We start from the raw sequence: 24,178 nt of genomic DNA, 5'->3' as shown, positions 1-24,178 counted from the left end.
ACGGTCTTCTCTGTCTTGTGCTCTTTGCAATTCGTGTTGGTCTAGATCTTGTTGTCTTTGCATCTCGTGTTCGGCTTTTAGAGACGTGAGCAAGTCCTGAAGCCTTTGATTTTCGGCTTGGAGATCAGGTGAGCCATTTATAAGCTGATCTTGATCGGTGGCTCCTTGGGTATTTACTAGTAACAACAGAAAGAAGAGTGTTCAAGTTTTGTCAGTTGGATGTTTGATGCAACACCCAGACGTAGAGCATTACCTATTGATTGCGGAGAAGACTCTGTGGTATCCAATGAAGCTACTCCAGGAGCTGCAGAACCAGCTTTCTCTGTCCCAGTCACTGTGTTCGTGAAAGAAAGCGAAGTGTGTTTGATGTTAGTTTGACTCCCAACCATATAAAACACGCCGAGTCAACTAGGTACCTGGAGCATCAGATGTTTGTTGAGTATCATCATCACCAACAAGATGTAACATGTCTTTCTTACTACCTGCGAGAAAGCAAAAGCGCAAAGTAGGAATTTAGAATGCTGTTTTCTCGGAAGCTACATCTCAGCTCAAAGAACCTTACCGAATGCCCAGTGTAGGAAGCCTTCCAGAATGATGTTCTTATGTCAAGATTTGGAGTAAATGCGAGCTGTTTGCTCTTCCAAGCAGGTGTGGTTTTATCAGTCGTTTTGACAGGTGCGAAAGAGGCACAAATCGACAACAGAGGGAGTGCAGTTCATGTTTTTGCAATTCTTTATTCTTTGCTCCATAATTGATCTTGTATCACGTCGCTTATCGTTCGATTTAAACCTCCACGTGAAAAAACGTGCGATGCGCCTTCAAAACCGTAGTCTCAAGAATCAATATCGCTGAAACGTGCGTCTAATCCTAAATTTCATTCATCTTTCATCTTTCGTGCTCTTCCACATAGATCCGACTTCTTCAAACACAACTGACGGTTGGATAAATAACTTGTTACATGTAAGAATGATGATTATATGAAACTTTTCCAATAGATTGTACCGGGAAACTGTCACTGAACAATGAGATCCAACTTGCCAGGATTCTGATGCCTCGCGACTTCCAGCGAGTCATCATCCAAACACACGAGGTCACCATCGTCATCCTTGAAATAAACCCGTTCTTTGCCCTGTAACGTTACTTTGGCTTTCAGCTTTGCTTCAATGTCGGCTACGGTGCTTGATTCCTTGACTATGAACATGACTGTTTCCTGAAAGATAGGATCATAAAGAGTTAAACACATAATTGCGAGAAAAAAAAGTCCTTGAATGTGGCACTCACCGTTGCTCGAACTCGTATCTTGACTTTGACACCTCCAGAACCACTTGAATCCACAGAAGCAGAACTGTTCGATTTCGAAATATTACTAACATGTGGTGGTAGTGCCAAAGCCGGCACAGTAGGAGGCAAATATCTCGGCGCATTCATTCGTCTCGGTGGTTCAGGCTGCGACGGTAGTCCTCCCGAAGGTGCCAAGCTACGTTCAGATCTGACAGGACTAGATCTGTCTGGACTGATATCCCCATCACGATCCTGATAATGTCTCGGCATAGGATCAGCGCTCCGTATTCTATTTCTCGGCGACTCTACATCAGAATCTGGCGATCTCAAATTGTTTTGTGATGAATGTGGCGATGCCAGGGATCCTGAGCTGGCAGATAGTAAATGTTCGGTGGATGGTGATATGTCACGATCGATTTTGATGGTTTTCTTTTCGGTAGGTGATTTCCAGGATGTGGATGATTCGGCACGGTCTTTGCTCCATGGTGCTGCTGTGGTGGATGTTTCGGGGTTCTCACCAGACATGCCGGCAGTGAGTCGTTCGTTGAACTGCTTGTCGGCTGCGTTCATGCTGAAGAAGGCGGTTACTTGGAGGGATTTGGAGATTTGAGGTGGTGTTGCGATTAAGTCCTGGAAGCGAAAAAAAAGTCAGACTGGACTATTGAACAATTGCTATGAAACACCGGATCACACCTTGCAATACTGATCAAGTTGCTCTCGTCTCTTTGACGTAACACTCTCCGTCACAATGATTTTAGGACCTGGCAGAAATCTAAAGTAGAAGCAGATAAGAACTCAAATCGTTTTGCAAAGGCCAAAAGAAACCTATTCATCGAAACTTACGGAATGATTCGTTTCCCTCCATTCGCACCAGCCTCATTGGGATAATCAGCCAACAACTGCACCTGAAACTGATAAAACTCATCATACTGTCTATAACAAATCCAGCTCTTTGACGGACTCTTGACTTCAGTAACAAACCACCACTTCCCATCCGCCCTCTTCTCATACCGCGTAACTCTCGCTCCATCAATTTCCGAAATGTCTTCAACGGGTGCAGCTTGGAAGACTCGTCGTTCACGTTTGGTCGGTAATGTTTCTTCTGCTTTGGCCGAAGCAGCAGATTCACTCTTCTTTCTGGCATCTTGCTTGGCAGCTTTGATAGATTCAGCCTTCTCACGATCGACTTTATCTTTTTCTTCTTTAGCAGCTGCTTTGGTATCCTTGATAATCTTGGCCTGTTCCTTTTTCAGGTCAGCCTTTGTCTTTGCAGCTTCTGAAATAACTGGCACGACATGCATACTAGTAGGCCGTAGCGTATGTACTGGTGCTATGGGTTCCGTGATACTGAGAAGTGCAACATAGCTGGCGGGAATAGCTCCCCCTCTCTTTACCGGCCACGTCGTTTCGGCCTGATACCAATTCTCATCAATTCGGCTAACGATATAAAATGCATCTCCGAGGGATAGAGTACATTCGTCCTTTACAGTTGCATCATACGAGTGGATGGCAACCGCTATTTGTCGCGATGCAGCAGCTTTTATGATACTGTCGTGTATGGTCGTAAATGCTTCGACGTAGGTTGCGGGCACCAGTCCGATTTTCTCTGGAGCGGCGATATTGTAGCATGTAATCCAGTCCGCGTCTCGTTCTTGGACTATTAGACACAAGTCCGTTAGTTTGATTCAACAATGGTTTCGACTACTACAAACTTGAAACAACAACGCACCAACAAGGAAATCCTCTTCATTTACAGACAATTCTTCGGGATCATGTGCAGTAAATGCGAATACTGCCTTTACAACGTCTTTCATGGTTGCTCGTGGAGCGTGAAACACTGTGGGCAAATTAAAGTGTTTAAGGTTGAAAACCCACGTCCCAATCGAACTTTGACAAGTCGAATATCAAGTATCATAGCAACGTCTTAGCACTTCCAAGTATATGACGGACGAATCGATGCACTTGCATATGAATAAGAGTCTTGTTTGTGACAAGACAAGGTTGGGTGCATTCTATTTTTGTCGACAGAGTGTCACATTGCGCGTTTCTCGATGCTACAAGCATAATCAAAATCAAGGAGCGATGCGCACGACTGATAAATTAGATTTACTTGGATCCCTATTTCCTGTTCATACGTGTCAGATTTCCAACTTGCGTCCACCAACTTTCTTGAGTAACCTCAACTTCTTTGAACGAACATCATAAGAAATTAGTAAGCTCATTGCTCCAGAACATATAGTGTCTATCCAGATATAGCATCTAAGATCTTTTGTCTCTTATTGCAATGGCATTCCCTGCCCCACGAACCGACAACTTTACACAAATCCTGTACCAAGTCGATGTTGAAAACCACCTGGCGTTCATCATCTTGAATCGTCCAAAGGCAAGTTATGCTTTGTTGTGATGTGCAGCCTTCAAATCTCTCCTGTTACCTCATCTCCATATATCATATCTCCCGTTTCACACCAACATCAACATCAAAACCTCACATTCCATTCACAAAACAGTACAGAAACGCATTTGGCCGCATAATGACCCTCGAAGTCGATGCCGCATTCGCAGCCGCAGCACACAATCCAGACGTAAAAGTCATCGTCCTGCTCGGCAAGGGAGACAATTTCAGTTCTGGCCACGACCTTGGGACTCCTGAACGACTCGCTGATGGCGTGTCGGATCCACTCAAGCAGCAGGGTATGAGAGGCGATTATGAGATGTGGAGCTCGACAGATGTGGAGGCGTGTTTGAGATGGAGAGCGGTTAAGAAGCCTGTTGTCTGTGGTGAGTCGGTGTTGTGAATCTTCGTTGAGGTCATTGCAGTTATGACAAGGTTTCAAGTGATGCAAATGGTTTATGGCAGCTTTCTTCATGAAGGATTCCACTGCAGACATGGTCCTACTGACTTTTATTGTTCTACAGGTATACAAGGCTACGTAGTTTTCCATGGTGTAGCAGTCGCATCAGTCGCAGACGTAATCTTTGCTGCAGACGACCTGAAAATGATGCCTTCACTGGTCGAAGTCACGACACTACCATGGGACCTAGCTCTAAACGCCCGTCGCGCTAAGGTATCAGGTTGTAATATGTATGTTTTGTTTTCGCATACTGACTCTCGTATTTTTGTAGGAAATAATGTTTGCACAACGCTTTATCCTCGCACAAGAAGCTCTTGAACTCGGTCTTGTAAACCGTGTTTTCCCTGCATCAAAGCTCCGTGATGAGGTTGTCGCGTATGCGAAAGTTGTGGCCAAAGCGGATGGGTTTCATTTGTGGATGATGAAGAATGCTGTTAATGGGGCGATGGATTCTGCTGGTGGGTTCTACACTGTGATCGCGAGCGGTTTTTTTGGATACTTTTTTGATTTTGATTTTATATAGGATACACACAGAATATTCGAAGCAACCTAAACACATGGGCAGCATACTATGCATCATTGGCTGATCCAGCTACACAGGGCAAAAAAGCAGAGTTTGCTGCGTCAAAGAGAATGGCTCCTATTCCTGGTGCATTGACACCGGAAGTGATGAGGTGGTCTGAGAATGCCACTTTGATGAAGAAGGCAACCAAATTATAAGCCGTTCGAAACTCTTTTTTTGTTTGTGCTTCAACAGAATATATATGAAAAAAGACCCCTAAGCCAACGTTACTTTACGACGGAAGTCTCTCCCTCCCAAAAATAACAGGCGCTCCGTCCTCAACAAGATTGAAACTAAACCTCTCTTCCAAACCCCCACCACTATCAGTCCTCCACTCTCTAACCTCAACCTTAATCACGACATCCCCAGCTGTCTCTCTCGAATAAACAAGCATCTTAACCTCATTGCCCTCCACACGCACAAACCCTTCATGCATATAGAAATCCTTCTGCGCACAATCCCCACCCTCCCCAAAATAACGTCCTATAAGCACCCCATTCAAGAATATATACGCGGTTGCTGATCCACTTATACACAGTCGTAGCGGCACACGGAATGGCGATGACGCAGACGCCGTTGGGGCATCGAAATGGGATATGTAGTACCGTGGTGTGAATGCTTTGGCTGCGAGGGTTATTATGGATGTGGTGGATGACGGGCCTTGGCCTTCTTGTTTGATGTTGTGGGCGGGGGTGTAGTGTGTTGTTGCAGATTCGTCCGGGAAGCCTGTGGATGTGTATGCGTTGGAGAGGGTTTTCACGTCTATGCCGGTTACGTCCCACGATATGGATTTTGCGCCGGTTATTTTGGCTTGGACAATACCTGTTATGAAGTCATGAGATGATTGATCAGCATTTGTGCGTTATACAACAATATGAGTACATTGTTTCTTGCCAACCCGAAAACCCGCACAAAAGCATACCTCTCTGATTCCTAAAATCATACAAGAATGACGGGCCCCTCTGAAACCCAACGCTATCAACCAACACAACAACCGAATTAACACCCACCTCCACAAACCCACTCAAATCATACTCTCTCCTGCCACTCGCAAACATTTCCCAATCAGCACCCTGCTTAGCCCCCGGCTGCATCAACGCCAAACTATACGTGAAATGTCCACCAACGCAAACATCATTCACGTATATCGTTACCCGGTGGCGTGCATTGATTGATAGTTTCACATGCCCTGAATTACGAGGTACGGTAAACCTCGCTCTGTAGAGACAGTGAGCAGACGTATATCCTAGATCTAGAGTGTCGAGCGTCGGTTTACCGTCCTTGTGGAATGGGAGTGGATGCCATGCCATTGATTCGAAATCTACTGGTCGGTGCGTCCAGTTTGTCAACACGGGGCGAGCAAATAGGTTTGCAGAGATGGGACCTAGCGATCTTTGTAATATGAATGGGATATTGGCGTATGGATCTGAAGCTACCGGTTGCTGGAACCCCGTTACTGGTTTACCAGACAAGACATATACACCTGTATCATTCGACGAGTATTGTATGTCGATATTTCCTGTTACGTGGTCTCGTGATATGTGTGTGCATCCCCATGCGGCCAGCGTCGGACTATAATTATCCTTGCTAGTATTCGTATCCTTGCGGAAATGGGATTCATCAAACACCGGCGCGAGCGTAAAGAGATCATGTGTAGCAAGCGCGACAATATATATCGACGTAGCTGACGTTGCCGGTGTAACAGAAGCCCATCCAGCCTGCTTCTCAAACCTCACAACTGTAACAGCACCTTCTAATTCAGACCTCGTCGTAGCAGCTAAAGTTCCTTGTACCGTTACATGCCCACGGAAAGCCAGCTCTCCGGATGCATTATCATCGTTTTGGACAACCAGTACTTCGATTTTACTACTTCCTAGAGCAAGTACATCCAAATATGTTCGTAAATGGATTGGCATTGTTGATGCGACCAGATTCAATCCGTTATTAGCTGTATAGTTCACGAGTGAGATAAATGACGATTTATAGGGTAGCAATCCACGTAATTGGAAGGCAGGCAGTTTACCAATCTGGATGGATACATTATAACTCGATGATTCCTCTTTCGAGAAATTTCGAAATATTGCAATGCCAGCTCCAGTGACTTCCTTAGACGATCTCCTGGCAGCCAACACTTTTGTTGGCGACGCAGTTATGATTATGTCGGCATACGATTTACCAGGCAATACCAAATCCGTGGCAGCTGCTAATTGGGTAAAACTACGCATAAAGATGGAAGACAGACGTAGTAATCGTCCACGTCCACTTAATACACCGTATTCTCGAATACATGCAGAGTAATCGTATGAGGTGTAGACATCAGTGTCACCCAATGTTCCCCAATTCGTTCCACCATATCCCATGTAAAAGGAGGTTGCGGTTGAGCCTTGAGCGACACATGAGTCGTATAAGGTTCGTGTGTATGTGTGTCCATAGTACTAAGTTGAGTCGGTTTTATTGAGCGTTGACGAAGCAGTAAAAACATCGAGTCAGAACCAGTCGTATTCGTGAAACCTACGCTATAGATAGCATCGTACGTATACGGACACGTCCAATGATTGAACCAACCACCTTGTAGTTCCGGAATGAGAATAGGCGACTAGATATGATGGTTTTAGAATTGAATCAGAAGCCTAAAAAATCCTTAATGGCCTTGTCAAAACGCCGTACCTGAGCAGCACCACCACCATAACTCCTAACCGTACTCTCAATCCCATCCAAACCCCCTTCAATAATAGCAGGATCCCAAGGCTTCCATGTATTTGTAACAACATCTCGATCATTTTTCAGCACCAAGAGACCGCCAGTAGGTACCCATACGAGGTATCGATCAAATCCATACAAGTCAACACCAAACTGTGGTTTGCCGTATCGGGTTTCAGAGTCTGGACGTGTGATGAAACTGTCACTGATTATAGCGGCACTAAATAAATTACAACATTTAGAGAGGTTGTTCAAGGAGCATAGCAGCAACCAAAAAAGCCCCTTCGAAGTACAGAATCGTAGCACTCACTTTGTAAACAGCGGCACTGTAATGCCCAAATTTCGAGCAGTAAATGATAGGTTTCGCATGTGATCATGTAAACCAATAGGGAAACCTTTCAAGTCTTCATCTAGTTCGTTTTCGACTTGTAGGGCTAGGAGACAACCGCCTTTTCCGTTCGTGATTTGGTACTGGGATAGGATTGGTAGGAGAGCGCCAAACCTATATGGAATATATCGGGAAAGGTCAACGAATATTTTTGTGATTGTAGAAAGCTGAAATTTGGGATTTTTAAAAAATCCAATGATTTTCAGTACAACGAACTGTTGAAGTGGTTGCAGACCACGTGAAAAAATATTACAGCAAAGGCAAAAACGACGACGGTATGCGTGAACTAACATACCATTCATTCTCGTATTTCGAAAACTCGGGATCATACTTGGAGTACCAATAATTAACCTTGTGTCGTAACCGAATATTCTTCTTTGCTAGTAGCCATATAGGAAATCCACCGCCTATGAGATTTCAGTTCGTGGTGAGTGTGTTGCAAGTCACGATTTCAGTACCGTCTTCGAGTTTTTTTTTGCGATTGCATTTCTTGTAAATAACAAGATTAAATCTTGCAGTTGTATTGCATATGCACCTTGAGTTTCAGCACAAATATAAGGCCCAGGAGCAGCGAGCACGAAAATCTCTAGTTTCTGACACAGTTGCATCAAGAAATCCATGTCACGGTTTCCATCAAAGACGTAGACACCTTCGTTTGGACTGTGGAAGCCCCACTGTAACGAGATCAATGATGGATCAGATACTTTTGTATGATGAAACCATGATGAACGGTAGAGCATCAACAACGAAACCATCACATACGACCCACACAGATCGATTCAGCTCGCTTACATGAAAGTAAATCCTGATACAATTGAATCCAGCAACCTTGTATTCCTTCAGTATAGCTTCCCAACGAGACTGGTCTGGCACACGCCAGTAGTGGAACTCGGCACTACATAGCACCACACGTTGTCCGTTGACATAGAACGAGTACCTGATTCCAAGATATCAAGAAATTAGATCCACTGTATGAAGCTGTATCTGCACTTGAGCACTCAACCAAAACAGTGAGTGAGATGTTGTAAGCTTACTTGTCCCAGTTGAAGTATCTTCCGTATTTTTCCTTGTTATATTGCGTACTTGATGTGGTTATGGGGAGCGAGCCCATGTTATATTGCCGTAGACTGCGATAGGACCAGGCAGCCATAAGAGCTGAAATCGCGGATGTGGTTAGAATGGAGATTCCAGCCATTGCAAGCGGTGAGGCTGCAATTGTTTTGGTCCATGTGCTCATATTGGCTAGTGAATAGGTATGTATATGGTCAGTTCACTCTGGTGCCTATCCGCACATACACGTCAAATAGTTGTGCTACTAGCAACAGCTGACGGTGTTGACAGTCCGTATCGATCACCTATTTGTTTACTAATTAATAATTACGTATAGGCCACTATGAGGAAATGGCGGGTGATCTCGTTATTGCTTGCTCTGGCTGCTGCTTACCACATCTACAAGCGAAACACTCGAACCAGGCGAAAGTTGTTAAGATCTGGCAAGGACTATCAGCCTCCTGATCAAGGTACAAATTGTTTGCTATATTATATAGATTCATACAATTTCATAATTATTTTGCTGATTCTTCTATTGCAGCCGACATCATACGCAACTATGGCACGGCAACATTAAAAACATACTGCGTCATTGGTGCATCTGGTTTTCTAGGCAAAGCAATCGTCTCGGCCCTTATAGACAGAGGTGAAAAGAAAATCATCCTACTCGATATTTCCGAAATCAGAAACCCACCACGCAAATGGGACGGCAAAGTGTCCTTCCACTCCTGTGATATCCGGGATCCTGATCGCATATCTGCAATCCTAACGGGAAAGAACATAAATGTCGTCTACCACACTGCTAGTATCATTCGCCCACAGGATGTTACTGCTGCTGAATTGAACCTCTCGCATTCGATAAATGTCGAAGGAACTGCAAATATTATAGCGGCTTGCAAGAGTGTCGGCATACCGTATCTTGTCTACACGTCAACGTCTGATGTCGTTTGTGGACTAGAGATCCCGTCGATGAGACTAGATCATATTGATGAAGACACTCCACTCGCAAAACTACCGATAAACCACTATGCGAAGACAAAGAGGGATGCTGATATACTTGTAAGGCAAGCTGATAAGTCGGATCTGGCGGGGACTGCGTCTGGTGGGCAAAAGCAATTGAGAACGTGTGTGATTCGTCCTACAGGGTAAGAATGGGGAAGCAGACTTCATTTTGACTTGCACAAATATCTTTTTTCGCTCTTGCATCTTCGAAAACATCTCATTTGGGAATCAATAGGTGTATCGTCGGACTAGGCGACGGTTTCCCATGCGATTATTCATTCAAAACACGGAACTATACAGTACCATGTCTAGACATATCAATCGGATGGGTGGCTGTAGTAAACGCAGCATATGCACACCTACTAGCTGAACGAGGACTGCTTACAAACGTAGATCAAGTCGGTGGCCAGGCATTCTATGTCGGAAACTCGCCATGTGGATCGTACGAAGAGTATGGTGATATGCTAGAGGTAAAAGAAAACTGCTAATCGAAAAGGTAGCATGCATAGCATTTAAAATCTCTTTTTACTATACAGATGCTACCTGGCGCAAACATAAAAATAAGCCGTCTGCCATATCCGGGCGTCTTTATCTTTACGCTTGTCGCCAATTTCTTGTATCGCTTGCTGGGTATACCAGTTCCGGCTGGTAATCTGGATCGATATACGGCTGGATCGTATTTCTCCACAGTGTATTCGAGGAGCTTTTCATTTGCTCGGATTCAAGAGGTACTGGGGTATAGAGATTTGGTGACGATTGAGCAAGCGTTTGGAAGTGCGTTTCGTGAATATCAGGGAAGCAAAGGATTGAATGGCTGATGTTGGGGATTGGGATTGAGTGGGAGGATGGGTGAATATGTAGTTTATGGATAAGTTATAGGCAGAAAGAGTCACGGTAGTTAATTAAAATTGTTGGAATCTCGAATTATAAACGTAAAATATATTTTCTTTTGTCTTAAAACTGAAAGTAGCCTGAGATTTACAGAGAGCGTTCAAACGAGCTTCCCGTGATTTTTCATCCTCAGATTTCTGCTCGCAACTGCAACAAGGCACAAACACATCTAAATGTTATTACGGCAAGGTCACTTATGAGTCATGCTGCTAACTATATTGCTGATCGTGCCACTGGCAAGACTGATCCAGTCCTGGTATTGAAATATCCTGCAGTTGTTTATATATCAATTCAGTCAATTCGCTAACTCTAAATTTATTCTCCATTTAGTGGGTGAGTAAGCTCAAAATCGAAGATAAATCCTTGAATTACTCATTTTTGGTTTATGAATTTTTACTCTCGTTTGAACCAACCGTATTTCACACCAACATTAATCATACAATTTGGCTAGAATGTCGATGCACTTGGAAGTAACCCACAGAGCGACAAAACTCTTCCAAAACAATCCAATTTACGCCGAAATACTGCGTGATTATGAACCGTACTTGCAAGCCGGTTCATTCTTTCCTGACTGGTGCGTAACCGCAAGTGGTGTTTGGATTTTAAGCTTATTATTACCTAATCACCTAATTACCTCTCAACATATTACAGGGGCTACGCATGCGGCTCCGCATCAGACGAATCCGAAGCAGCCCACTGGCTTCCCTTCTGGAACCACACAATCGCATACATTCGTAAAACATACCCACCACCATTAACATCAAACGCAAAAGCTTTAATTGCATTCTTGTTTGGGATTGTGTCGCATGGTGCTGCTGATGCGCCGTGGCATTCGCTGGATTCGCGGGAAGGGTTTATTGAGGTTATGGCAGAGTATGATTTTGATGGGGTGTATGGAGATGCGCATGCGCATGCTGATCCTGGTGGGGATGTCATGTTGGCTTATGAGGGCGGGCTGGAGTATTTTGATGTGAGTATTCTGTTTAGTGTTTGGTTTTGGGAATTGGGAAAATAGGTGCTCCATCCCCTGCTCGAAAGGCTATTGCCATTTTCTTATCCTACTCGTCATTGAATCTCGCTCTTCTTTGATTATAGAGAGTATGGAGGATCCCTTCACTCGACATTGTCAACATCTACCACATCGCCGGCTATACCAACGTAACCCGCCTCCAGCTAGACGAATGCATGCTCATCGGATACACCGGTGCCCAGCTCAACAGAGCAATGGGACACTACCTCTACCCAGGTTTCGCAGCTCCATCTCCCTTCTTAGTCGAACAGTATATCGATTACTTTAAAGGCGGGATTGTCGATATGACGACGTGGGTAATCACATGCTGGAATTCAACTATCGAGTGGATTGAGAATGGGAGTGAGGGAAGCAGGTTTTGTAAAATGTTTGATGACTGGAGTTTTGATCATGTGGGGAGAAGGGGTGAAGGGCAGTATGTTTTGCAAAATGGGCATGGATTTAGGACCACGTCGATGAGGAATGTCCGGTGTATCAACTCTGTTATTAGTTTAGAAGACACGCTGTTGAAACTATCTTCCAGGTTTTGGGTCAAGCCTCAGAGAGTCGAACATGTTGATATTACTGAATTCAAACTCGTCAGTCTGTTTGCTCCTACCGCACCATCCGAAAATCCAGCAAAACCACAATCACAGTCACAAACAACAGAAATAATACCCACCATCCGAAAAATGATCCGTATAATTAAATCATACATATCCTTTATATTCGCATTGGGACGTGCAGCAGGAGACGTCATGCATGAAGGACTGATGTCGCTTTTCGAACGCAAACCAATGTCATGTCCTACTGCAGAACGTGTAGAAACATGGAGTATCCCAGCTCCATATGCTGCGTTTGGTAACAGTATGGTGTCTCTCGAGATTAATGGGCGGACTGTACTGGCTATTGGAGCACCGTATTATACAATGCCGAATTCGTCGACTTCGCATATTGGTGCTGTGTTTCTTACGTTGCTTGATAAGAATACTAGTAATAGTAGAACAAGTGATGTGCCTTATTTCGCTATGTTATATGGAGACGTATCAAACGCAGGCTCACGATTCGGTACATCACTCGCAATAGTAGACCTAAATTCCGATGGGATACCGGATATCGCTGTATCTGCTCCATCACACGATGCATCTAAACTATACTACAATGGTCGTGTGTACGTCTTCTTCGGACAAAAACAGCTCGAGGGTGGATTTTCAATGGGACAAGAACCTGATGTAATAATTGAAGCCACACAACCGTTTCCGAATATCCCACCGTTCAAAGAGGGAACTGGTGTTGGTGCACATTACAAGTACCGGTATAGGTTTACTGTGCTTGGTGTTGCGTTGCTGGGAGCTGATGTTGATGGTGATGGATACAAGGATTTGGTTGTTGGATCCCCGTTTGCGGCGTATGATGGTGGGATCAGTAGTCAGGTGAGTGCGGTGCAATGGTTTAAATGAGCGAAGAAGTGCATATTTTGTATTCGTAGCGGCTTTTTTATGCTGGAGTGTCAACTTTTTGTCACCTAACTCAACTCACTTTCATTTCTCCCAATTTTAGAGAGGTGTAATCCACGCATTCTACTCATCATCAAACCATACCGGTGTCATTGACGCCAGATTAAATGCCGACTGGTTTTTCCCATCCCCTGCACGAATAGATTTTGAGAGGTTTGGAAGCTCGTTGGCCATGGTGGACAAGGATATCTTGGTTGTTGGAGCTCCTGGATTTGCATTGCTGGGTGATAAGACACGAGGACGGGTATATGGTTTCAAGATTAAGAAACGAGATCAGTATCCAGTTCTGCTGTGGAGTGTGGCTGGGACGGGTGATTTTGGACAGTTTGGAAGGTAAGACAGAGAGAAGGTGGAATGTGCGAGACGAAGTGCTGTCTTCAATAGTTCCATTATGCAGCAGTTCTTTTTTTGTTATATCTCACGTACCTCTGCATATGACCTAGCTCAATAACACCATTCACAACCAATAATCGCACAATGCTCATCATCTCGTCATCATCTGAAAGAAACCCATACGCATCATCCCGAGTCCTGGATTTACCTGGTGCAGCATACGATTACTCGTTGCGTGGATTCCAGGCTGGAAGTATACGAGTTATTGATACGACTGATTTGGTATTGCGTGGGATTGGAGATGATGATGTAAATGATAATGTGACGCTTTTGACGATTCGAGGGAGTGCTAGTTCGTCGCATTTAGGATGGAAAGGTGGTGTGGCTGTTGGGAGGGATGGGATTTACCTTGGTGAGATGCTTGATAATCGAGGTATGTTATGTGCTGGTACTTATTTCGAGTTTGCGACAATTTGTGTAGCGTAGCTTCCATAGATCACTAACCATGTATGCATTTTTTTCTTTACATTTACCGTTTCAATCTTTTTCGTAGAGCAAGAACAAGTCCACTTAATCCCAGCACCAACAGCCGGAACTCATGATTCACCTACCAGAGTATCAACAACATGCTGGCAAGATAAAGCATCAACGTCGCAACAACAAACACGGTTTGGATCTAATATACTCGTTATGGATGTTGACGGCGATGGGAAGGAAGATTTGATTGTGAGCTTTGAACATGGTGGTGTTGATTTTGCTGGTTCTGTATCTGTTATTTATGGATAACGCTGAGCGTGCTAGCTGAAGTCTAGGCATGTTTGCTTGCTACAAATCGTATATTATCTGGTAAGGTAAATTATAAAAACACTGGTTATATAGTCTTTAAGACTATATCATGATCAACAAATCCTGTACCGCTATAACCTTACTTTACATATACACTGAGGCTTTGTCAGATCGGAGTTTCAAACAGACCAAGTCTTTAATCGAGAACCCAAACAGCAGCTAGAGAAGAATGTCTGTTGCTGACCTCACCAATCTCATTATCCCGGCCTTTAGAGGTCTTCCACTTGGCAGCCTTGTCGCTGGTGTTGCTGAAGTAGTGATGGATATTTACCAGCGGTGTCAGAGTCTGAAAGTAAACCGTGCCCGTATCGAGAGGTTCACAACTCGATCAGTCCTCATCCTAAATGCCCTCAAGTCAGCCTCCAAGGACATTTTGGATACGACGGCTGTACAGGGCTTCTTAGATCTCTTGAAACAAGACCTCGAAGACATTCGCAATTTTGTCGATAAGGTATTCAGTTTTCAAGAGCACAAATCCTTCAGCTGGCCGGCGTTAATCCTACATCTCAGACTGCAAAGATGAACCAATTCCAACTCATGTTGGCTGCTAATGACAATGAGAAGAAACTGGCCGAGTTTCAGGCAAATTTGGCAGAAGCTTGCATTGGTGTTAATTTCGCCATCGCAGTCACAGATTGGCCTGCTGAAAACGATGTAGACACTCAAACGGACACGACGAAATTGAATGAGGAAATTAAGGCTGAGCTTGCCGATTTGGTGCAGTGTTTTTCTGGTTGATTTCCTTCTTATAGCAGAACCTGACCTAGACTATTTCTTAATATTTCAGAACCGGATTTTAATTAACGACCGCCAGATCGCACAGGCTAACCACGCTGAGGTGCTCCGTATGATTGCAGCTTTGCAGCCTTTGAGTGAGGAAGTCGAGGCGCGAAAAACTTACAGAGGTTGGAAACAAGCTTTTGGACCCTGTGCTGGCATTGAAACATCATCACCTGTTAATTAGGTCAAAAGTTGACTGCTGATAAACTGGGACCTATTCTTCCAAAAATGGCGTCTATGAAAACATGGCCCTTTTATTGTAACCACATTTCGGAGGCTGAATGTGATTACAGCTAGCTGACCCTCATATATTTCGTCTTCCTCTAGACAATCTCCTTGGAGCTGAAGGAGCTCAACTCATCGCGACAGCAGCTACAGACAACGAAACGGTTGCATCTGTTGATCTGGGCCGTGAGTTGTTGCAAAAGTGAAGATTCACAGTATCTTCATGGTGGCTGACCATTACCCTGATAACACCATGCAGGAAACGATATCGGGGATGAAGGCGCCAGTGTTGTAGCGGCTCTCATCCGTGGACAAACGCACATTAGCACTGTTGCTCTTGCTTGTAAGTGCTTGTTTATGCTTCTTCTGGGTCTTCTAAAAACCCATTGACATCGTAATAGGGAACAACATTGGCGATGTTGGTATGAAACAACTTTGTGAGGCGCTACACAGCAACACAACTGTGAAAATCCTCAACCTGTCCCGTAAGTCTTTGCCTTAAGCGAAGAGAACTGGAAGCACGCTAATCCGCTTACGCTCAATGCTTTAGGCAACGCTGTTACGCCGGCCGGCGCCAAATCGATCATCAAGATGCTTGAAGTTAATCGCACCTTAACTACCGTAGACCTTTCCAGTAAGTTTGAACTTGTTGACACTATGATCGCAGACTACTGAAGTCTTACATAGAGACTGGAATTAAGGCTGCTGATGCCAAAGGTATTAGCTCGGCAGTCTCAAACAACAAACGCATTGTCGAGATTAACCTTCGAGGTAAGTTATTCCTGACGCCGCACAAGTCTTGATTTCAGGTTAAATCCCATCCATTGAACAGAAAACAAGTTGAATAATTGGACGGGGCGGGACGTGCGTGTGAATATTATGCGGGCCAATAAAAAGTAGAGTGGATTTATAATCCACTCTCCTGGCATCTGACCCTTGCGAAATGTGACCACATACTCTCCAATACACAAATCCATACATCTATCCGAAATTTGACCACATACGTTCCAATACAAATCCATACAAATACTAAAAGAACTTGGCTCATGCTAATATTGCTATTTGCAATACTGATGTAGTCTTGATATTGAGACTTATTGGTTTCACGTGCTGCATTTGATCAATTACTCAATTTTCAATCTTTATTTGTGGGTAAGTAGGACCCGTGAGTGACCACGATTTAGAGTATTTTCATACTGCTGGGGCCGTTGGCTCTATTTTATCTAAACATATTTGACCAACAACAATTTTCTTAGTCAACGTATTTGGAAGTAACCCTCAGAGACGCCAAATCCTCAACATGTTTCCTTCATATTAGTAATGAGGCTTGCAGCAGCAGTCGTGTTATACTTTCCATCACCCATATGTCCCGCCGTTTCTTTTTTCCACTTCGAGCTCTGGTCAGTTTGTAACGGAGTAAGGCCACGTCCACTCAAGCCCAATACCGTCAACTCGTCGGGTTTTATAAAGTATCAACAACATTCTGACAAGATAATATCATCAATTTGTCGACGAACACCATTCGTTATGTGTGTTTGATGTTTTTGGATGGGAATGAAGTTAATTGTGAGCTCGGGACTTTTCGATGTAACTTGATCTAATTATGTGCATGGTATTGATGTATGTAAAGAGTCGTTTTTGTGGTTGTTGACGATTAGTGTAGTTTTGTTTTTGTTGGGTGATGCTTTTTAGATCGTGATGGATTTAGAGATCTGGGTTGTTGACTCACCGTCTTATGGTGACAGTAATAGTACCTTAGTTATGCATCATCACTGGTTCACAACAGGAAATTATTTCCTACTAATTCATCAACACCACCATTGTACAAAAACATAAAAATGTATTTGGAAATCAATATATTCCAAGAAACATTTATGATGATGAGTTCGATTACCAAAGTTTTAATTACTTTAGATGGTTGCCTCGGGAGCAGCAGGTGTTTCTGATATAGGTGGTAAACTAGATGATGTGACAGGAGGTAGTGAAGAAGATGCAGCATCCAATCGGGCATCCATTTCTCGTTGGAAGGAAGCCGAGAAGCTTTCGCTGGGTTCGAGGGTTGGCGGTGTTGGTGATGTTATAGGTGCAGTCGTTTCAGCCTGATGAGAATGAAAGGGATAAATTATAGTGTTAGCATCCAGCCGACATACAGAAACTTTTTCTTTGAAATCGCTCTTCGTCGTGATATTGAGACATTTGCGAGATTAAAGATCAGTCCCTTAGATATAATATTGATACACAATCATAGCCGTCATGTGTGTGTATGGTGTCATCATCTCTTCTCGTATAAAATCTCATTGGCCTCACATAAAGTCAATCAGCCCAGCCGATACTTGCCTCAGTAGAACTAGTCACCGCATCCGTACCCTCCAAAACCGGTGGCGTACTACTTATACCACCAGCGACGGCCGCAGAACCAGTTGGAGCTCCTCGTCTCGGTGTTAAAAACTGTGACGATGCAGCAGATGCAGATTTTTCTAATGGGTATGCAGATCCTGACGATGGTGCCAGTGAGACTAGCGGTAGAGCACCGGCCTTGCTTTTGGTTTCGTTGAGCCCAATACTCCATCCGTCTTCATATACTTGTCTATTTGAAAATTTTGGGTTTGTTACGGTTTTCGTGCAAAGGTTAAAAAAACGACAGCAGGATGAACAAGAATGGACTCACTGGAGCAATACAATGTCCCCCAAATCTAGATCAACTTCATCCTCTAACTGTGCTTTATACGCAAGGACAACTGGATACCTCTGACCACCAACAAAGAGTGATGGCAGTGGTGTTTCGGTTGATTGAGCGTATGTTGGGGGTGGTCTATTAGTCGTCTGATTTTCAAAAACAGACGAGAGTTTATTATTAGTGATGGGCCTCTTGAATAAAAATCAGAACGACAAGAAAGAACACAACGATGTTGGAAATGTCTTACCAGTTCAGTAGACGAACCACCCATATCCTTAACCAACATCTCAGACCCAACTACAGAGCCCCCAGCAGGAGCTGCCCCATCATACGGTATATAATACGCCCCTGTCTGGTACATGTGTCCCGTAGCAGGATCATAAACCGGCGTCGACGGAGCATAAACCGGCATTGTCGACGATGCGGCCACTAATACCGGCGGTGTAGCAGCACTAGCCGTGGTTGCAGCCGCAGCAGCATCACCTGGATTGTATTCCTGGAATGTGCCCGCATTGGCAGCGAAAACATTTGATGGTGCCGGTGGTTTGGCTAACGGCTTTAATACAAGCGGGTCGTTCGGTTTCGGCACTTTTCTGCGATCGTTACGACGCATGCAGACCAGGCATATAACAATTAGGAGTGCGAGGGCTACGACTCCTCCTACTACCCCGCCGACTATAGCCCCAATTGGCGTTCCTGACGATGATGGGAGGGCGGTTGCTGTTGATGATGGCGACGGTGTTGATGAAGGAGATGCGGATCCGGTTGGTGTGTTTGTTGGTTTTACGGATGCGCTGGGTGTGGGTATTTGGGATGGTACAGAGGCTGGGTTTAGAGATGCTGGGTAATCTACGAACGAGTTTAGACTCAGGTCGTAGAATGTCATTAGTTGGGAAGCTGTTGTTGATGATATTTGGCCACCGTATTGGATAAAGTTGGATCCTACGACAACTCCCTTGATGGATCCAATGTTGGCGGACGGAGCAGCTGCACTTGCTGCAGTAGACGTAGCGAAACTAGTCCAGGCCCCAGTTCCTAGATTAAACGACCATACAGTCTGGTCTGTACTCAGGTATCCTCCATACACTACTAGTCGGTTCTCCGATGCTGAAAATCCACATGCTGCACCATATCTTGAACCTGGGCCGGTGTTTTGCTGCGAGACAGTTGACCAACTGTTGCTACTCGAGTCGAATATGGCTAGATCGTTTAATGCTGAACCACCAGATGATGATTGTCCAAATGCGATTAGCATGCGAGAGGCATCTAGAGCTACGGCACAATGTGCGTTTCGTGCTGCAGGGGTATTGGATGATGCAAGCACGTTTAGTTGAGAGTTTGCCATGTTGTATGTCAACATGGTGTTTGAATATCCTCCGCCTAGTTTGTAAGAGTTGTGTTAGTGGGTGTGAGATTATGGAAGATAATTAATACTTTTCCATTTTGCCTGTTTTTTGCAAAATGGGACAAAAACACCTTTGCTGTAAGAGGTAGTATTTACCAAATGTATAAACCAGCCCCGTTGACGACAGGTAGACGGCCGTATGTTGTGTCCTTGCGGCTAACGGGGTGCCGGTTGAAGCATTGGTATTTGGCGTGGCAGCTACGAACACGTTTGAATATCCCTGACTGACATTATACGTCCTACGATTAGAATAGTTAGTAAAGCTGTATAAAATTGTGATCTCATTGCTATCTAGCAGTGGACCATCGATAGCGTGAACCTCTGTGATCACAAAATGCGGTTTCGATGTTTACCATATTGGCAGTGATGAAGCAGGAGTGCCACCTAGACAGACGATGAATTCACTAGAATTTGTAGCGACGCCGCCAGCACAAGCATGGTCGTATATGTTGCTTAATGGTGAGCTGAGTGCTTGCGGACTGAGTGAGGAAAACGGCAGCACAAGCGGGCCTTGGGATATCACTAGAGACGGGATTGTAGAATAGGAAGTAAGAATATATATGTGAATCGATGGACGGCAATGCGATGTTGAAACAGTTGAAACAATATTGCAACATGTCAACATATCAAACAATGGTGATGTATGTTGTACGGCTAACAATGGAATTGAGTGGGCATGAGAATAGGTAGTAATGAACTTGCCTCCACCGGGTGAGTTTCCACCAATGATGACTAGAGCGTTTGAAGTCTGGACCAGCTGATGAGCGTATCTTGCAGCAGCGATGCTTAGACCTGTTGAATGCGCATTATCAACCAGCAGCAGTAGCAGCAGCAGCAGACTCGCGCTAGTCCACAGCATTTAAATGATGCACCTTCCTCCCAGTAACAGTGATTGAACGTGAAGAGGCTTTCTTTTGCAGCAGCCACCAAACAGGAGCCACACCTCCCTCAAATCATCACTGAGTAACACGCCATCCGAGTTGAAACTGCCACTACATTAACGATGCCCGTCCAGAAGATCCTAGTAGATGGCGACATGATCGCAGTCCATACGCCCGATTTGCCCCTCGTCGAACGAATTGGGCGCTCTCTGTTTCCCCGGCGAAAGAGGGCAATCTTCTTTGTACATGGAAACTCGGCTGCTGCAAGGACATTCTCTCATCAGGTAAATATACAATTAGTATTGTAATTGTACTGTATTTGATGTAAGCTACATCATCGCCTGCCCAGCACATCCACCATGGTCATCAACATTGCTCACATCACACCGCTTATACTCGATCGCATGGCGATACCGATCATTCGTAATCATATCTACCAATACAACATCATCTAAACTAATTTGCCCCTCTCCCACATAGTTCAAGAGCTCCCTTGCCACCAAATACAGACTATTCGCTATCGACTTGCCCGGCCACGGTGAAAGTGCCAAACCTCATGATCCAACCGCTGTATACTCTATGCCCGGTTTCGCAAAAGTAGTAAAGTCCGTCATGCACCAACTCAAGCTAGATGACGCCGTAATTCTTGGTTGGTCACTTGGTGGTCATATTGTCTTGGAGGCACTGCCAGAGCTACCTTCTGTCCCTGGAGTCATTATATATGGAACACCGCCGCTCGCTTCCGCTGCTGATATGGCTGCCGGCGCCTTCTTGCCTGCTGAATGTAAGCATGCGTGGTGATTATAATCTTGTTAGATGATATATAGTTGCAGAGACTGTGATTTTATTGGGACATTTGAATTAACTTCATTTTCTTTATATAGCCACTGCCATCATCTTCAAACCTGATCTGACTGGTAACCAAAAAATACCCACACCTAGCACCTGCACACGTTTCGACTTCAAACTGATTTCCTCGACCCTCTATACTCTATTAGATGAAGAAGCAATCATCAAAGCCGCCGGAATGTTTGCACCAGGCTATAAAACCCCACAAGAAACAATCGACGATGTGAAAAAATCAGACCCCGGTTTCCGTGCTTCATTTGCTACAACAGGTCTCATGGCCGGGATGAAGGACGAAAAGGAAATCGTGACCACCTATACGCATCCTCTCATGATTATACATGGACTCAAAGAACAGGCTGTGAATCTGGCTTGGATTGAAGGAATCACCATTCCTAAATTATACAAGGGAGAGATTCAGAAATTGGATTGTGGACATGCGCCACATATAGAAGAGGTTGCAAAGTTTAATGCGTTGCTGGATGAGTTTGTTATGTCGTTATAAGGGCATGGGTGTTGTGAGAGGGGTAGATTACACGTTAGCAGGTGGTAGTGAGTTTGTTATGTCGTTATCGGAGGAGTATGAGATTGGTCAGTGTCGCGGTGGTTCTGTTTATCGCATCATTTCATTTGTTACTGTTGGTGAGTTGGGGATTGCAGGGGGACATGATATTGTAGTATAGCACCAACATCAAGGAGCAACAGAATAAAGCAAGAGTTGGTTATCAACTATTGGCATTCGTGATCCTGATCTTTTTATTGTGCACACGAAAAAACTTAGCAAAAAGTGTCACCGCAACCAAGGAGAACTACCGGTGTCGGCAAGAACAGTGCCCAAAGGTATATGAGATGTTTAGCAGGCGTTACCTTGCTATTTGATTGGCAACGGACTTCTCTTTTTGTGTGTCCCCTATGACGAGAATCAAGAGGTATCATAGGAGGTATGCTTTTACCTTAACGCATTTTCTTTTTTGAATGTGTGCCCACACACGTTTTGTTTATTGCTTGAATAGGTTTTGCTTGAATGTGTTTTGGTGGTAGCTAAACAGCTTGTGCTCATCGCATATTTCCATTTGACTCAACGCCTCAAATATCGTCCAACTCTTTGCAACAAGTCACAGAGCGGCCGTCCTCCTGAAGCCAACAGTGAGTTCCGGTTTCATTCTTTGCTTAACAAATAACATCAAAGCATGAGATAGTTTGTCTACTTGTTACAAACACCATTTGAATACAGATACTGCCGTTTTCTTTTTGCTCTCAACTGACAGATCCATCTTCAATCTCAGTTAGTGGAATCAACTCTTGTGAGCCTCTGACGTCCACAAGAAAGGGGAACAGGTGTTTTGTCGCTCGCAGCACTGGGTCTACAGTATCTCGACCACTTGATCATCCATACATCCTTTCGAATCTATGGATTTTTTTGTTCAAACCGTTTGCTCTCATTAGGACGTGCATTTTACATCACACCTCTAGTCGAAACAGTACCAGCATGCCCTGAAATCCACGATGATGGTCACCGACTTTGTGATTGGTGAAATTGAACTTGATGCGCAGGAAGCTGAACAACGTGACGAGGAGCAATAGTAATCTGCAGATGCTGCTGCTGGTGGTGGTAGTAGTACTGGGGCTGATCAAAAAGAAGAGAACAGCAGCTCAAGACGGAGTAGTTTAGTAAACACAATGATGGTGGAGTGACTGTGGAAAGAGTCAGCAGAATGCAGCAATAGGTTGAGTGTAGCTTCCTTTTTTGCTTTGCAAAGTTGAATACTGTGGATATATGCACAACTATTAACTTTTCAAATTACTAATGATGACGTTCGCTACTGACTGCCTCTCTTTATCTTTATACACATAGCCAGTATCATCATTTTCAAACCTGATCTGATTAGTAAACCAAAAAAAAGAGTAACAACCCGATTGCCTTACAAGTCTTATCTCAAGCTAATCCCCTCCTTTCGGTCACAGATGGAGCTAATACCCGCATCCATTCTCCCTGGAACTGCCTTACGACCACTCGATCATTCACCGTTTGCTCGCTCCATCTTTGCGCAAGATTAATACTCGCTTTTAGGAGGAGAACTAAACCTCAACATTCCCCTACTTGCAACAGAACGAATGTATCCTGAAACTGCCGATGCTGGTACCATATGTGAGTTTGTGACTGTGGTTGAGACTCAACGGCAGAGGACGAAGCTGCTGAACGTGAGGATGTGGAACGGTATCAGGCTGGAGATGTTGATGGTAGTACGGTGACTGGCGGACAAGTGATTGTGGGGAGAGAGCAAACATTCAAGCAAACATGAAGCAATACTCTGGGTAGATTTTTTTTGCACAAACGAAAAGCGTCAAAATATCTACAGCTGTGTTTGAGGCTCGAATCGTTTATTTTGCAGCCAGCATCTTACAGTTGAAACTGTTTGGTCGAGAAACCGTTCGTTGCTATATTCTAAGCAGCAACTGGCAACGCTAGCACGGCCTAAATTGAAAGAAGGATCAAACCCACTAATACCCTTTTGCAATGTGTGATTCTGATTTATAAGACCGTAAATAAATCTGAGTGAGTCAAAAAGCTTTCGTCAAGTACTCGCATTCAGTGTAATGCGCGTTTTTCAATGATTATTACACTATCATACTGCTTGTATGGTTACCCACGTCGCCACTCTCACGCGTAGCTAGATTAAATGTTGCTTTTCAGCTTTTGGGATCATTTTGAGAGGTAAAGCAGGAAGACGAAACGAGACGGACTGATCTGAAGAGCAGAATGCAGTTGAAATACTGGACCTTGGAGCTCGTGAATTATTGATGCGATTTCGTGAAGGCTTCGTTGGGAAATTCTCAAATGACAAATTGCGTCCATTTTTCCAACGTTTACCCTCAAGCTCGACGAATGCTCAAGCAAAGACGAGGCTAGAAAGAAGCTCTGAGGTCAGATT

At 44.3% G+C, this 24,178-nt stretch overlaps 3 protein-coding genes across 3 annotated transcripts; 2 read left to right on the top strand and 1 right to left on the bottom strand.

Moving 5' to 3' along the window:
- Positions 1 to 3,812: 3,812 nt before the first annotated feature.
- Positions 3,813 to 4,853, top strand: SmJEL517_g05743 (uncharacterized protein; the record flags this gene model as incomplete). The annotated part of the gene is made up of 4 exons (XM_031171669.1): positions 3,813 to 4,059; positions 4,198 to 4,346; positions 4,405 to 4,591; positions 4,657 to 4,853. 4 exons carry the CDS (start codon positions 3,813 to 3,815, stop codon positions 4,851 to 4,853), a joined length of 780 nt encoding a protein of 259 aa, XP_031022360.1.
- A 74-nt stretch (positions 4,854 to 4,927) lies between these two features.
- SmJEL517_g05742 (beta-galactosidase) lies at positions 4,928 to 9,020 on the bottom strand (the record flags this gene model as incomplete). The annotated part of the gene is made up of 9 exons (XM_031171668.1): positions 4,928 to 5,517; positions 5,618 to 7,130; positions 7,211 to 7,291; positions 7,363 to 7,615; positions 7,706 to 7,897; positions 8,079 to 8,190; positions 8,319 to 8,457; positions 8,576 to 8,720; positions 8,818 to 9,020. 9 exons carry the CDS (start codon positions 9,018 to 9,020, stop codon positions 4,928 to 4,930), a joined length of 3,228 nt encoding a protein of 1,075 aa, XP_031022361.1.
- Positions 9,021 to 11,178: 2,158 nt separating this feature from the next.
- SmJEL517_g05741 (glycosylphosphatidylinositol phospholipase D) lies at positions 11,179 to 14,371 on the top strand (the record flags this gene model as incomplete). Its single annotated transcript, XM_031171667.1, has 6 exons — positions 11,179 to 11,300; positions 11,378 to 11,696; positions 11,822 to 13,168; positions 13,296 to 13,585; positions 13,696 to 14,018; positions 14,139 to 14,371. 6 exons carry the CDS (start codon positions 11,179 to 11,181, stop codon positions 14,369 to 14,371), a joined length of 2,634 nt encoding a protein of 877 aa, XP_031022362.1.
- Between the last annotated feature and the right edge of the window lie 9,807 nt (positions 14,372 to 24,178).

The sequence above is a fragment of the Synchytrium microbalum genome (genome assembly GCF_006535985.1).
Source record: "Synchytrium microbalum strain JEL517 chromosome Unknown SmJEL517_scf0057, whole genome shotgun sequence".
Taxonomy (NCBI): Eukaryota; Fungi; Chytridiomycota; class Chytridiomycetes; order Synchytriales; family Synchytriaceae; genus Synchytrium; species Synchytrium microbalum.
Note: the sequence above shows the minus strand (reverse complement) of the source record. Positions and strands in the feature narration are given on the sequence as shown.